Below are 13513 nucleotides of genomic sequence, written 5' to 3'. Positions count from 1 at the left end.
GTCCCACAAAATTTAATTTCTTGCAAGCTAGGCTAAACTTTTAAATTTGTTAAATTGAGAAACACTGAGGTAGTACCATGCTTTTTCTTTTCCAAAGCTCAGCTGCAGTCCGACCCTCTACTCCCCAGTTCCTGCTCTCAGCTGCCTTCCTTGTCACTGAGACTACACTCAGTCCTGCTCCCAGGCTCAGGGCAGCACGGAAGGTTGGAGCCTGGAGTTAGGATAATCACTTCTCAACTTACACAGGGCTGGTAACTTAAGGACAGTGAAGTTAAGGACACAAGGGTTTACTGTCTGCATGAACAAATAAACCCACCCCCCCTCCTCCAAGCTACTTCCTGTTGGAGCCTGGGGAGAACACAGTCTCCTTGGCTCAGTCTTCAGGATGAGGCTGTGCCAGTTCTGTCCTTGAGCCCAGAGCCAAGTGCTCACCTGAAGGGTGTCCAGCTACAGCTGCAGTGGTCATTTAGGGGGTACAGTGGCAGAGTACCTAGAACTAGAGGTATTCCATGAAGTTCCTTACCTCATTATACTTAAAACCAAGATTATAACCTCTTTTGAGAAAGCAGTAATTCTTGTTTACCTTTCCATCCACCTTAGTTTCCTCTTGCTTCCTGCCAAGAATTGTTTCTAGGAAGTTGAGAGTGTCAGCGGGTCAGTGGCTGAAATGCACTTCAAATACAAAACCACCTGCTGTGTACTACTACATGTGGTTCAGGAGTTCTGCTCTAGGCTGTCAAAACCTGCACAAAGTGTCTTTTCAACCAAGAATGCCCAGGATCATATTTAGCCATGTTCCAATTAGGGTCTCTGACCTCCCTCATTTCTCTCATTTTCAATGAACAGCTAGACAAGAATACCACCTTTATCTCATTAACAAGGCTCTTAATTCCCTTTATTTTAAAATTCTATGTACATATGAATGATCTGTATAATGTACACTCAATATAGAAAGTTTTTATATACTGGATAATGTATAGAACATTTCACAATTACACTAATTTCTTACATAACATGTCAACTTTTTAAGGTTTTTTTGCTGAAGCTTCGTCAATTTGGTCAAGCCAGTTATACATACAAATGTCTAATGCTGTTTGATCTGAGGAAGAAGATAATGTTAATGATTAAGGACATGAGTGAACTGGTGCAGGAACAAACCCTTTCAGGTCATGTTCAATGGAAGTGATCACATCAGACTGAGAAATGAAGGGATGCCCTTTTAGTGGGGTCGGTGAGGTCAAAGTTATTTTAGCCCAATTCCTCTAGACTGTAGCTCAACTCCAGTCATGCTAATCCATAAAATATAAAAACTAGGAAAGTTTGATTCACAGTCTTGTAAACAAATATAAAGGAACAAAATGTGCTTATGTACAACAAGAAAAAAATTCTTGTGTACCCATTTCAGCTGATCCACAGAGTGCTTTCTTGTGTTACAGTGTGGTAGTTAGAATCACTGACTTTTCCTAGAAAAAAAAGTCATAGAAAAAAGGAATAACACTGTCATAAACACCTGGCAAGGCAGTAAGTTCACTTCAATGTATTGGAGGAAAGTGCTGTTCCTCATCACTGGCCAGTCTGCCTTTGTCTCTTCCACAAGGATTTCCAGTCCTTAGCTGACATCTCCCACTTCGTTGTCTACCGGGGGTGGTACATTGGGCATTACAGATGATGTCGTCCCTGCAGTGAGGTAACCAGCAACTCCAGGGCCTTTTGGGAGGAAAACAAATACTGGGGATTATTTTTCTTCTATTGGGTGACTGAACAGCTTTATTCCCTCTGGTAACACTCAGATACATCATCTAAGTCAACCAGACATCTTACACAAGAATATTTAAGAGGTTTTTTTTAGATTCTTTAAAATCTAGGAACACTAGAAATTAAGACTTCTTAGTCTACCTAGTGGAATAGCTTGTGGGAACCATTTTTGGGTTTGTTCAGTTTGTTTTTTATTCTGAAATGCCAAATAAGTGAAGAAGAACCCCAACCACCTGCATTACCCATCTCACCTCCCATCACAGAAGCAGCAGTAAAGCGGGGATGGCCTTCCTTTGCTAAAGAAAGGCCCTGCCATGGAATTAAAGTGAGTTCGGGCATGTGTTGCACTACTGGGCTCCTTGTATATCTTTTCAGTGTTGTAAAGGTCTTTCCCAGCTGCATAGTTCCAGGAAGCCCAATGGACTGCCCTATGAAGAAGCAGAACTGTCTAAAGCTTGTCTAGCCATCCTTTTGTGCCTTCAGTTGGAATAAAGTGACAGCATTCTTGGGATACACAAATTCTATACTGGAGATGCAGGACTCACACCATTACTAAGTTTCCATGTTGATTATGATAGGGGAAATCAGTTTTGCCCTGCAGGCAAAGTCCCTCTCCCTGGAATTAAAGCCTGGAATTAAAAATTTAGTCATATAGAAACTTTCAATAAATGCAATAAAAACTTAGGTTGCAGCATGAGGAACTTAGGCTTTAACAGTAATTTTTATCATATTAATGACTAGAAAACTGATCACACACAAAACGTTCCTGCACCAATACAGCGATCAACTTGGTCTTAGACCTCCAGCCTACACTGCCAATATTCAACATACTAAGTTTTGCTGGGTCCTGTACTCTTCCCCTTTAAGCCATCCTCACTGATTTCTCCCAAATTTACTATTCTTTCCTGCCCCACTCTCCTTGCTCACACTTCAGCCAGAACATCAGAGCGTGGTTTGTCTCCCTGCAAATGGCCCCACACTACTACTGCGAGGCAGAGAGCAAAGAAAGCAGTGCCTCTGGCAATAAAAAGCTCTCTGACTGCAGGAGGGGACCTCTCTTTGCTAGCCCGTCAGTGGAACCTGCCAAGTGTCCCACCCGCTGCTACCCATCCTAGTGCAAAAATTCCCCATAGTTATCTTTTGCCTGAAGCTTTTCCATTATGGAGGATTCCTAACATAGTTCCAAAGTTGAATTCCTGTGTAGTACCAGCAAGTACCAGCCAGAGCAGTTGTCAGTGTAGTGCTCCTCTGTGCTCGAGGAAGGCAAGTGTGTCGGTGTTGGGCAGTCTGGGACCATGCATTTGTACAGCTCTAGGACATGCATCTGTTACTCGGAATGCAGCAAGTGCAGCGTGCGTTCTGCGAGGTGGTATCTACCTGCTTTAGAGAGCTACACAGAAGTTAGCAAGCTGCCTGACACAGCAGATCTAAAGCCCACTTCTCAGGTGAAGGGGACTGCTGCCAGTTAGAAGGGAAGGAGAAGAGACACCTGAGGGAAGAGAAATAAGCAAGGGAAGTTTCAAGGGAAGTGCAAATGGCAAAGCAATTTGAAGCAAGACATAAGGCAGAATACAAGATAAGAGAGGTTAAAAATAAAGCTTGGTTTCCATCTACAATTTGCATTTGTACAGCACCTTCATTCTACACTGGCAAGCACTTAAACATTAGGCAATTACAAGCAGCAGAGGCCTTAAGGCAATTGGAAAACTGTATTGCCCCCAGTCTCAAGCCTGACCACATCTGATATAGTTTCAGTTCTTGGCCAATAATCAGTCAGGTTTTCTTCCTATTCCTAAATTTATAATGCTTATGAAATACCAAGGAAATTCAGTACAAACTGATCAGTTCCAGTGTTCTTTGTCAAACTGGCATTAAACAATACAAAACCAGAAAACTCCTGTTCAGAGCTAAAGTGCAGAGTCCTGTGTGAAAAAATGCATCAAGTGTTGCAATACCTACTCACAAAATACAAGCAACTACTTCTAGAAGTTGTAGTTCCTGAATTGAAAGTCTCTTGCTTCATTTTCTCAAAATACATACTAGTATCTTGCAAGAAAAACTTTGGCCATCTAATTTATACCTCATTAGTTCAGTTATGCTCAAAAGCTTTACCAAGATTCCTATACTGGGTTAGATGAGAAAGTTCCATGTGGCACGTGGCTGTGTCCACACTAGCTTGTCAAAAAGGACTTTAAAACCTCACCTGTGAGGCAAAGCTTTTAAGACCAGGTGTTTGTTCAGCTGATGGCTACAGAGGAGTCACAAGTTTACATCATGTGTTGCTTTTGATAGTTTGCTGCAATGTCATTATTTGCTATATCTGAAAATATTTTATGTGATAGTGTTGTTTTGGACTGCAATACTGTGTCTGTCAAGTGCTGCTCAAGTGAAGGAAGAACAGGAGTTGATTTGCAGTGACATAACTGATCTGGGATTATGTCTGCACCCTGCAAGAAACTTCCCTCAGTAGCTAAACCTTATTGTGCACACAGTGCACAGCACACACAGCTAAAATGCTCATCTTCACTGCCAGTGGGACTGGGGTGCATCTGGGGTGCCGTTTCAATCTTGGTGGCACCAGCAGGGGACCCACCCAAAGGTGGGTGAAGCTGCAGTGAAGCATATGCTGCAAGCTCTGTGTACAGGCACAAGGCCACCCTGGCAGACCACTGATTCTGGCTGGAACATAGCCTCATACTCCAATCTATTTAGTATTCCAAGTTTTCCAACAGTACAACTACCTGCCTAACACTAAAGTTGTGTTAATTCACACAGCCAACTAATAGAGACAGTCTGAGTGATTCTGAAAACAGTTTACACATCCCTCCAACTGTAGAAAAACTTGTGTTCTAGAACCAAAGTAGACTGGTCCTGACAAAGCATGGAAAGCTATTGTTATTCATCAGTTTCAATTACATCTCTGCTCTATCACTACAGAGTACTTGCAAGTCTTGCCAGTGTCCAGTGCCAGATTCTAAGTATGTACAGTAAAGACTATGCAGAGAAATACACTCACAACTAGCAAGAAGTTTACTGTTTAATAAGTGTTTTAAAAACTTACTGTATTTGTACAGCACTGAATGTTCAGACCATGTGATGGCACTAGATCCTGGGGATAAACAGTAACTCTAGAGTCCAGTGTGACAATTAAATAACAGTTCAGTATAACTAGGACATAAACAGGAAAGAGTTGCTAACCTGTGAGGTATCCTGATGTTTGTGTATCAGAAATGAACAAGTCGTGTTTCTGATCCTTGAAGGCACTCCACACAGAAGAACGAGACAGAATTTCATTTACCTACAGTATTTGAAGAGGTAACACAGTGAGTACCATTTGTCATGTTCTAGGGGAACAAACCCATTGCCAAACCATTCTGAAAGGATTACACTGAAGAACATGGCAGTAGTTCAGGCTGTGATATGGAATTTCTGCACATTTCCAAGGAGACTTACTTTTCCATGTGAATTGTGCAGCTGAACACAATGCTCAAAAGGTATTCAGTAGCTTGACTTTATCCTTTGTTCCCCAAAAGGGTGACAAGGAAAAGAAACCCTAGAAGCAGCACTTGCCACTCACTGACAGCTGAGGGAGAATAGGACTTCTCCTGTAATAGAGCAAGATAGGGACTACTTGGAAGAAAGACCTATTCCAAGTTTCCTCCCCTTGAGAAAGCTTTCAGCAAAAGGGTAAGAGAAAGGCATTAAGTGCCTTTTTAACTAGTGCAGTTACTGGGACAAATTTACTTAGATATACATCCATAAAGCTGCTGCAGTTATGCATTTATTCAGAAAACAGAAGAGAAATTTACATTTATAACATAAGTTCTGAAGAGCTGTCAGTTAAAGATAACCAGCTCATATAACATTTCTGCACTTTGGATTTGTCTTTTTTATTAGTGGTCTTCACATGCATTGAACCAATGACTTCTCCACAAGCAAGAAGTGAAGAAATTCCAAACCATAATAATTTTGCAGTTGTGGTGCGTTAACACTTTAGGTGGAATGATGCACGTGACAGCCAGAAGATTAAACCAGGGATGTTCAGAGTTTGGTACACACCTACCAAGTGTCAAAGGACTTGTGAGTACTCACCTGTTCCCCATACTGCAGGCTACGAGACATGGATTTCAGAGTCTTAACAATCTGAGCTTTTGTTGCAGATGGGCTTTCCAGGTTCTCAAGACCAACACCTTCAAGCAGCTTCAGAAGATAAGGGACCAAATCTGCTTTCAAAGCCTGCAAACATACCCAAATGAGCTGTCTTAAAATGGACAGGAAGTTCCATAAATAATTTTTATATCACTAGCATTAGTGTGAACCAAAAGTGCCAACAGCTATTACTACAAATGCCAAAATGAGCACATTTTGCCTGAGCTGTATGAATACAAACAAGAGAAAGTAAAGATACTGCCCAGCAATTCTGCTCTGTCTAGGTGTAAACTCAGTTGAATTAGTTGGCATTACGCTACACTTTCTCAGTGGACATAACACTACCCTTTGCATTAAGCTTCAATGCTTGGGTAACATCCTTGAACAGGTCTGCATTTTAGATAAAAAAAACTTTTCTAGCAAGAAAAGCACATTAGTTAAGTGTCCAGGAGGCTTCCCAGATGCCATTTAAGTTGAACAGTTTAAATATACCACATTTTTACAGTCTGAGAATGTACTACTTACTTGGGCTACTAGGTCAGTTTGTTCCTTCTGAAACATTCGATTCAGTGTTTCACAGGCTATCCCAACTACATCTGATCTCTTTTTCATTCCATTCATGAGAGGGCCAATGGTCTCCAGTGATGCCATAGCTCTAACACAAAGCTGTAGAGAGATAAACATCCTGAGGACTTTATTTTATGCCAAGATTAATGGTTATTGTAGATATGGTCAGCCAGCACCATACATTCCTCAGTGTTTAATCTAGCAATTCTCCATTATTTAGCTATAGGTCCCTGCTTACTTGCTACACAGTATTTACAGTTAGAATAATGCCCTTTTAGGAACACTACTAAACAATGCAAATAACTCCAGCTATGCTTTTCTCCCCTCAAGCACTTAAAATGATTCAGTACCTCATTGTCTGACAATATGTGCATGACACGAATGGCACTTTTAGGAATGGCATTGTTCTTGTGATTCATAGCCTGGATTATCTTGTGAAGATGACCAAGAGGAGGAACTTGATCAGCTAGCTGAGGCTGGGCACTGAACAGGCACACAGTTGCTGTGGTAATGGTTTCTAAAGTTTCCCCCTGCAGAAAATTAAAAATCAATAGAAAGTGTAACTCAGTAAAGTCATATGTATCATCATAATAACATTTCTCACTTTCCATTATAGAGTTTTTCCCCTAAAGTTTTTATATCACTTTGCTCTCAAACTGTTAAAACAACAAGTTAAGAACATGATTATCAGCTCCAATATTGGCAAACATTCGCGAGTCCCACAAAGACTGATCACACCGGAATTCCTAAGCACTATTTCCAGCATTTTGAGAATGCAATATCTGGCTAAGTTGCTTGGTGGAAGCATTGATAGCATGGATGTTTGGCTGACCACCTGAATTCCTAAAGGATTCTGCAGTCTGTGCAGAAGCATTCCTCACACCTTGTGTATTCTGCATGCCTCTACAAACTGCTATTACATCTTTTTAACAAAGATGCATATTTTATTCAACATGCTAGTTAGTTTCCATCCTGCAAGTCTAACACAGAATCTGTCGGAACACTGTTTAAAAATTAATTTTTAAACCATAAAACATTTGCTGTACTCATTATACTAACTAAGGTGGCAGCCTTCTGTAAGTCACATAATTTATACTAGAGTGAGACGCTAGTGTTGCAGAAGGACAACAGAAGTCTCAAGAGCAGAAAATTTTTAGGCGGTGTAGAACAAGTGCCATTTTTTTATGTTGGTCAGTCATGGAATAATTAAAAGACACTTCATCTCTAGCACAAAGTAAGTCCCTAAGACTTAATTGAAGCTAATTCTATGGCTTTGGGGACTTTAAAAACCTTGACTCCTGTTCAGAAATTGCCCAAACATTTCAACACACTTTTACAGAGAGTCAGAAAGCAGACAGAAAAGCCCATTGATGATGGGAAAAAAGTGTGAGAATCTAAGCTAATAAGAAACTAAAAGATTAAAAACTTAAGAATGCTAAACAGATTCAAAGCATAGAAGCAGAAAAAAAGTCATCTTACATGGGGGTTATTTTTCTCCAGTAGTTCAGTAAACTTTTCCAACAGTGCAATGAGAAATTCTCTTGGTTTCCGTAAAACCCAGGCCGGCTGGGCAATAAAAATCCTGAGGAAGACTCCCCCCACTGAAAGTTCACCTTCTGCCTCACCATACACCACAGCAAAGTCTTCAGGCAGCTGTTGAATTGTAAAGTAGAAGTTATTGACAACAGTATTTGAGAGGTCTGAAACTGTTTCTCTAAGTGGTCAGGGTCACTAACAGTATTCTCCGACCAATAAACCCTTCATCTTGGAAGAACATGAGGTAAGAAGTGACAGTAGAAACAACAGTGCAGTGCAGGCAGTACCACTTACAGTGAACTTTTCTTTCAAAGAACACAAATAACTGAACATACAGCTGCAACAGTGGCAAACCCTAGTTGAAGAGAAGCACCAGCAACAAGGCTGATGATACAACAGCCCTTTCCTTCCTTGCACACTTCAGGGAAAGGTTTCTCACCATCAGTCTAGGGAAGTTTCCAGTTTTCATCTGGATAAAAATAGACATAATGATGTGTTTAGAAACTGGTTTAATGTTGAACTAGAGGACTTCTACGAGGAAGTCATGTCTAGCTTTTCACAGACACTGGGAATCACTACATACTGAAACACCTCACTGATGGGCCTGATGTGAGAGAATGGCTTAAGGACTCGAATATTTTTTGAGACCCAGTGACTTCCTAAAGTTACTTCACATTTACCAAGAGCAAGTTTACTATGGCTGTGTAGTGACAAGCCTTTTTCCAGCAAGCCAGTATTCTCCTTTGTTGCTGACTTTTGATGAGATTAAGAATGACCTGAACTATCAGAATATTCAGAGTATGCTGACAGTGGTTTTACCCATAAGTATCTAATTTCAAGCTGCAAGCAGTAACAATAGCATCAGTTCAACATTAAACCAGTTATATTTTCAGTTATGAACACAGCATAGCATATTCACAGCATAGCAGTGAATTCCTGTTAGTACTTTAAGAGAAAAGCGTGTTAGAGTCCAACACAAGCATCTATTATCATCCTCCCCGAACACACTCAAAGCAGAAACAGTATACTTTTACCTTCCAGTTAGTGTCAGGGTTGTCCCTCTGAAGTTTAAAGTGCCTTTAAAAAGAAAGTAAGTTTTAATGAGCAGTAAAAGAAACAGTTGTCTTCTCTACTTGACACCTTAGTCTCCCCCCATCACTGCGAAGCAGCTCCAGTTTCTAAACTCCATTGTACCCCCACTGTATCCCTCCAAATCCTACAGCAGCAAGCAAATAACTGGACTGTGCACAAACTGCACCTGTATTACTGACTTACTGGTACAGTATACAAACAGTGAACAAGTTTATTTCACTGAAGTCTGGCTTGCAGGAATTCTACTTTTCACAGGCAGAGCTCTGTCTCACAGTTCTTCTACAGCTACTCTGGTTTACTGCCACTAAGAGAGTGTCTCAGTTAAAGATAACACAGTCAGAAGGTTTCCACATACTCAAGCATCATTTCTCGAACTGTTGTTGATACTCTCTCTCTGGAGCTGTCATTCCAAATTAATTCTGGATTTTCATGGGTTCCTTCAAAGATATGAACAGCAGCTTCAGGGTTGTCTCTCATGGCATCCATGAAGACTCCCGGTAAAAATTTCATTAGTATGATTCTAACCTAGAAGGGATGAACATAAATGACACTTAGTGTATCTTATGACAAACTAACTGACAAAAATAGAAAACTCCACAATGTCCAACTGTCTTTAATGCTAGAACTGTCAAGAACTAGACCACAACACCACAAAATAAAACAGTGCCATCATTTTAAACAGCAATAGCCAGTGACTCTGAAATCTAGGTGTCTAATGTTAAAGTCATTACAAATGGAAACCAAACTGCTTATACAAGTTACTGTACATACAACAGCTTCTAGAAGTCTGCCTACAGATTAAAAGTTAAATTATTTTGAAGAAGCCTGATTGCTCCTTACATGAGTATTTCAGATACAGAAGATTTTTTTGCTCACCTTTAGAGAAATGGAGGTAATATCAAGAAAGAGCTTCAACAAGAGCTGTTACAATTCTTACCTTTGGACCCACCAGCTTATCTGCAGTCATTTTAGCAAAAAGCTCTGCCGTTTGGGCTCGGACCTGTGGATGAGTTGAGTTGCAAAACATATCTAGTAAGTAGATTAAAGCACCTGCAACAAAGAGATAGAAAGCATTCAATTTAATATATTTTTCTGATCACAAGTAATAGAAATGCTCCAATTACATGCTGATTATTTTAAAGGGAAGAGTGGCCACTCTATTCACTTTAAGCCCATTGTTGCAGAAACATTTGCTTTCAGTGTAGTACTGTACCTTTTGCCATAGCCTCTTTAATTATTTTTGTGCTAGATGTCAGAGCATACAAAGTTTCAAGGACAAGCTGCCGACCTGTCAAAATAAAGAGCATTAAGAACTTTGTGTCACAGAGAATGAATAAGCAAAGATAAATGTAACTGATCTTAACAGTAAACTTTCAAAACTGCAATAAAGTTTCAGACAATTACAAGCTTAGGAATTTCTGCCTACACTACGTTTGTTAAGGAATGTCAAATCAATCCCACATTCTAATACAGCATAACTTCTTAATTAGATGCTAATTAGCTAAATTTGCAGGAATAATTAGTCAATGGAACACTACACAATTCAGAAGTAATCAGAGTACCCGCATTTCCTATGTTTCAGGTCACACATTTAAGACAAAAAACTGATCACACACAACATTTTTGTAAGCCATCCTTGCTAGCTTTGGATATGATAGTCACTAATGTTTAAATCAGTAGACAGAAGTGACATAGCAGCATATCATAGGGCCTGTGTGATGACAGAGATGGTCTAAATTTTCCATTTCTTAAAAAAACTATTTCTATTCCTGCTTCCTGTCATCTCCTTTAAAAAAAATGGTGATTCCTGCTTTTTTTATGTAGCAGAGGAATAACTGATAGCTGAAGAATGTTATTAGGACTGGGCATAGGAACACCATGCTTCACTGAGGATGTATCACAGTACTGTCCGTACTGTTCTCATTAATAGCTGAGCAACTAGAATGGAGAACAGCAACAGCTGGGAAGCCTGAGGAGAGTTTTGTTCCAATATATAGGTGTTCTTACTGTAGCTTCTCTTCATAACCCAGCTCTCTGTCCTATAAAGCTAACAAGACCATTGTAACCTAAAACTCAGAACTAATTTCAGCCATCTGCATTCTTATAAATTCCTGAGTTGGAAACCCTTTGCCTTGCAAGATGGAGAATCCTACGGTACCTACTTGAAGGTAAGGAATGCAGGAGTGCCAGTAAGTTAGCAAGGACCATTGCCTCAGCAATGTTGTTAACACATTCTTGATTACTTGTTACTATGTTCACTACCTGCAAAAGATCAGAAACAGCACTTGATTATACTTTAGCTATTCCGACACTTTTCAGAAAACCTAGTATATGAAGTTAGCCAATTCACTGGCTACCAGAACTGATACTTACAACATTTATTCCTGCCACCAAATTATTTTTGTCTCTTCAGGCAAGAAGGATGCAAAGACATAGTCATGACACATGTTCCTCCAAGGAGGAACTGACACCTTGGAACCCCAATCTTAGCATTTTTTTTAGAATCTACTCTAACAGCTACACAACCAGGTTTGTTTATGGTGATTATGTAAAGCATCCAGATGGAGATGTTGGGAGTTTGTGGGGGGTGGTTTGTTTTTTCATTGGTTGGTTTTTTTACCTCCAGAGCCAACTGCTGCACCAGGCCAGCTCCATGAACACGCAGAAGGGAGAATATCAACTTAAAGTGCCCTATGCATTCACACTCAGAACCTGCAAGAGACCAAGTAAGTTACTCTCCATACTAGCCAAAACATTCACTGAAGGCCAATTCCCATGCCCGTATTTCATTATACAGAAAGGTGTCAAAGACTGAACAGCTGTATGTAGTCTGCCACAGAAGTTTTAATAGATCATACAGGACAGCACCTGCTACAGTTATAAAATTATGAACTCCTCTCTATTAATCTAGCTTCCACAGAATTTCAAGTCAACAATATTTCAAAAACAGAGGGTAACTCCCCACTCCAAGGAAAGTAACCTATGTAGTTCTTGGACTACCTAGTGACTTGCATTCTTACAAAACCACTAAACAAATTATGTAATTTTATTTATCATTGACCATCAAAACCTATTGTTTTCAAATCTACTTGCCCTTTCAGAATGTCCCAGCTCAGAGCAGGGTTGCTGTCTCCATAAGGAGCAGCTGCCTCAAGGTTTATAATTGCAAACACAGAGAACATCCTAACCAGCTATTATTAGATGCCATAATAGTAACATGGCTTGCTTTTAGAAGCAGCATATAATATAGCAGGAAAACATCCTAATAATTTGTCTCAGGCTTTCCCAGTCTGTACATTGATGTCTGCTCATCAAACTTTGCTGCCCACTCTCAAGAGCATCTTCTCCTCTTGCTTTACTACAGCCCTAACACAGGTGTCATTTAGGTGTTTACTAGCACAAAGTACTCAGTTCAAGGAGGATTTTTTTGATGCAAGGAAGTTTAAAAAACAATTGAAGATTATTTGAAGGACTACAGCAAGTTTCTTTCAAGAGGTTTAAGTCTTCCTAGCAACAGCAGGATTGAATTACATTTAAAACCTAATGATTCAGACATGAAAACAGATAAGGCTTGAATTTAACCCAAACTTTTGCTACATTTACTGACAATGTTCTCCAGGCAAAGAAGAAAACAGTAAGCTTATATGGCTTACCAACAATGTTAAAGTCAGTCAGCAAGGAAAAAAAGCTTCTTTCTCACTGGAAGATACAGACTACAGAGGTTCAGAGTTTTTAAGGCTGTCCACGGAAGAGTATACTGGGGAAGTTCAGTTTTAAGCCTACCTGGGTTGTGTTTTATGACATTTCTCAGAGCCTCCAGGGCCATTTCAACTCTCCGTAAGCGATCTCCATGTTGATTGGACTCCACTTTCCCAGTCTGAGTTATTGCCATGAGTGTATGAAGGTACTGTGCTTGTGAGCCTACATAATCCAAGAGGCTTGCAGCAAATGCTTTAGGAAGCTATGAAGTAGAGATGGTAACATTTTTAGCTGTGCGATGCAACAGTATCCACAGTAGAAAAAACTGTATCCAAGTACTTTCTACATGTCACATATTCCCTTCTTCCAGACAGGCAGATCTTCTCTATGATCACTATAATGGCTGGATCACATTAAACCCTATTTCTAACTAAACATACACTTAAAAAGCTGCCATTACTCCAGCAGGTGTGTTGGAGTACACAGACATTCACTGTAAAGCCAATAGGCAGCACCACCACCTCCTGGAATTACTGAATCAACCCAAGTGCCTGCATCTCAAGCCTGTAGAGAAAAGTCACTAAGACATCTGAAGAGCACATCTTATGACAGACTTGGTCTTTTAATTTATTCTGCTCCAGTAAAGAGCTTTCTCATAACATGTGGATCTTGAAGAAATTTTCCATAATATTTTGTATTTCCTCCATTCTGTTTG

The 13513-nt window shown here is 40.0% G+C and overlaps 1 protein-coding gene across 3 annotated transcripts in view; it reads right to left on the bottom strand.

The window, feature by feature from the left end:
• Window positions 1-864: 864 nt before the first annotated feature.
• The window catches only part of DNAJC13 (DnaJ heat shock protein family (Hsp40) member C13), a 56893-nt gene continuing 44244 nt past the window's right edge, over window positions 865-13513 (bottom strand). For 2 of the 3 annotated variants that reach the window (XM_030265085.4, XM_012571680.5), the window contains 13 exons: window positions 12883-13060; window positions 11720-11811; window positions 11262-11361; window positions 10313-10387; window positions 10037-10149; window positions 9455-9624; window positions 9042-9084; window positions 7951-8124; window positions 6822-7001; window positions 6430-6570; window positions 5848-5991; window positions 4954-5053; window positions 865-1707 (listed from right to left, as the gene is read on the bottom strand). In XM_030265085.4, the coding sequence (XP_030120945.3) occupies window positions 1610-1707; window positions 4954-5053; window positions 5848-5991; window positions 6430-6570; window positions 6822-7001; window positions 7951-8124; window positions 9042-9084; window positions 9455-9624; window positions 10037-10149; window positions 10313-10387; window positions 11262-11361; window positions 11720-11811; window positions 12883-13060 (1608 nt within the window). In that variant the 3' untranslated portion in view covers window positions 865-1609. Of the gene's footprint in view, window positions 1708-3132; window positions 3245-4953; window positions 5054-5847; window positions 5992-6429; window positions 6571-6821; window positions 7002-7950; window positions 8125-9041; window positions 9085-9454; window positions 9625-10036; window positions 10150-10312; window positions 10388-11261; window positions 11362-11719; window positions 11812-12882; window positions 13061-13513 lie in introns of all 3 variants that reach the window. The other variant, XR_003958621.4, reaches the window with a different exon arrangement.

The sequence above is a fragment of the Taeniopygia guttata genome, chromosome 2 (assembly GCF_048771995.1).
Source record: "Taeniopygia guttata chromosome 2, bTaeGut7.mat, whole genome shotgun sequence".
Classification (NCBI taxonomy): Eukaryota; Metazoa; Chordata; class Aves; order Passeriformes; family Estrildidae; genus Taeniopygia; species Taeniopygia guttata.
This window is presented reverse-complemented; position numbering and strand designations above follow the sequence as displayed.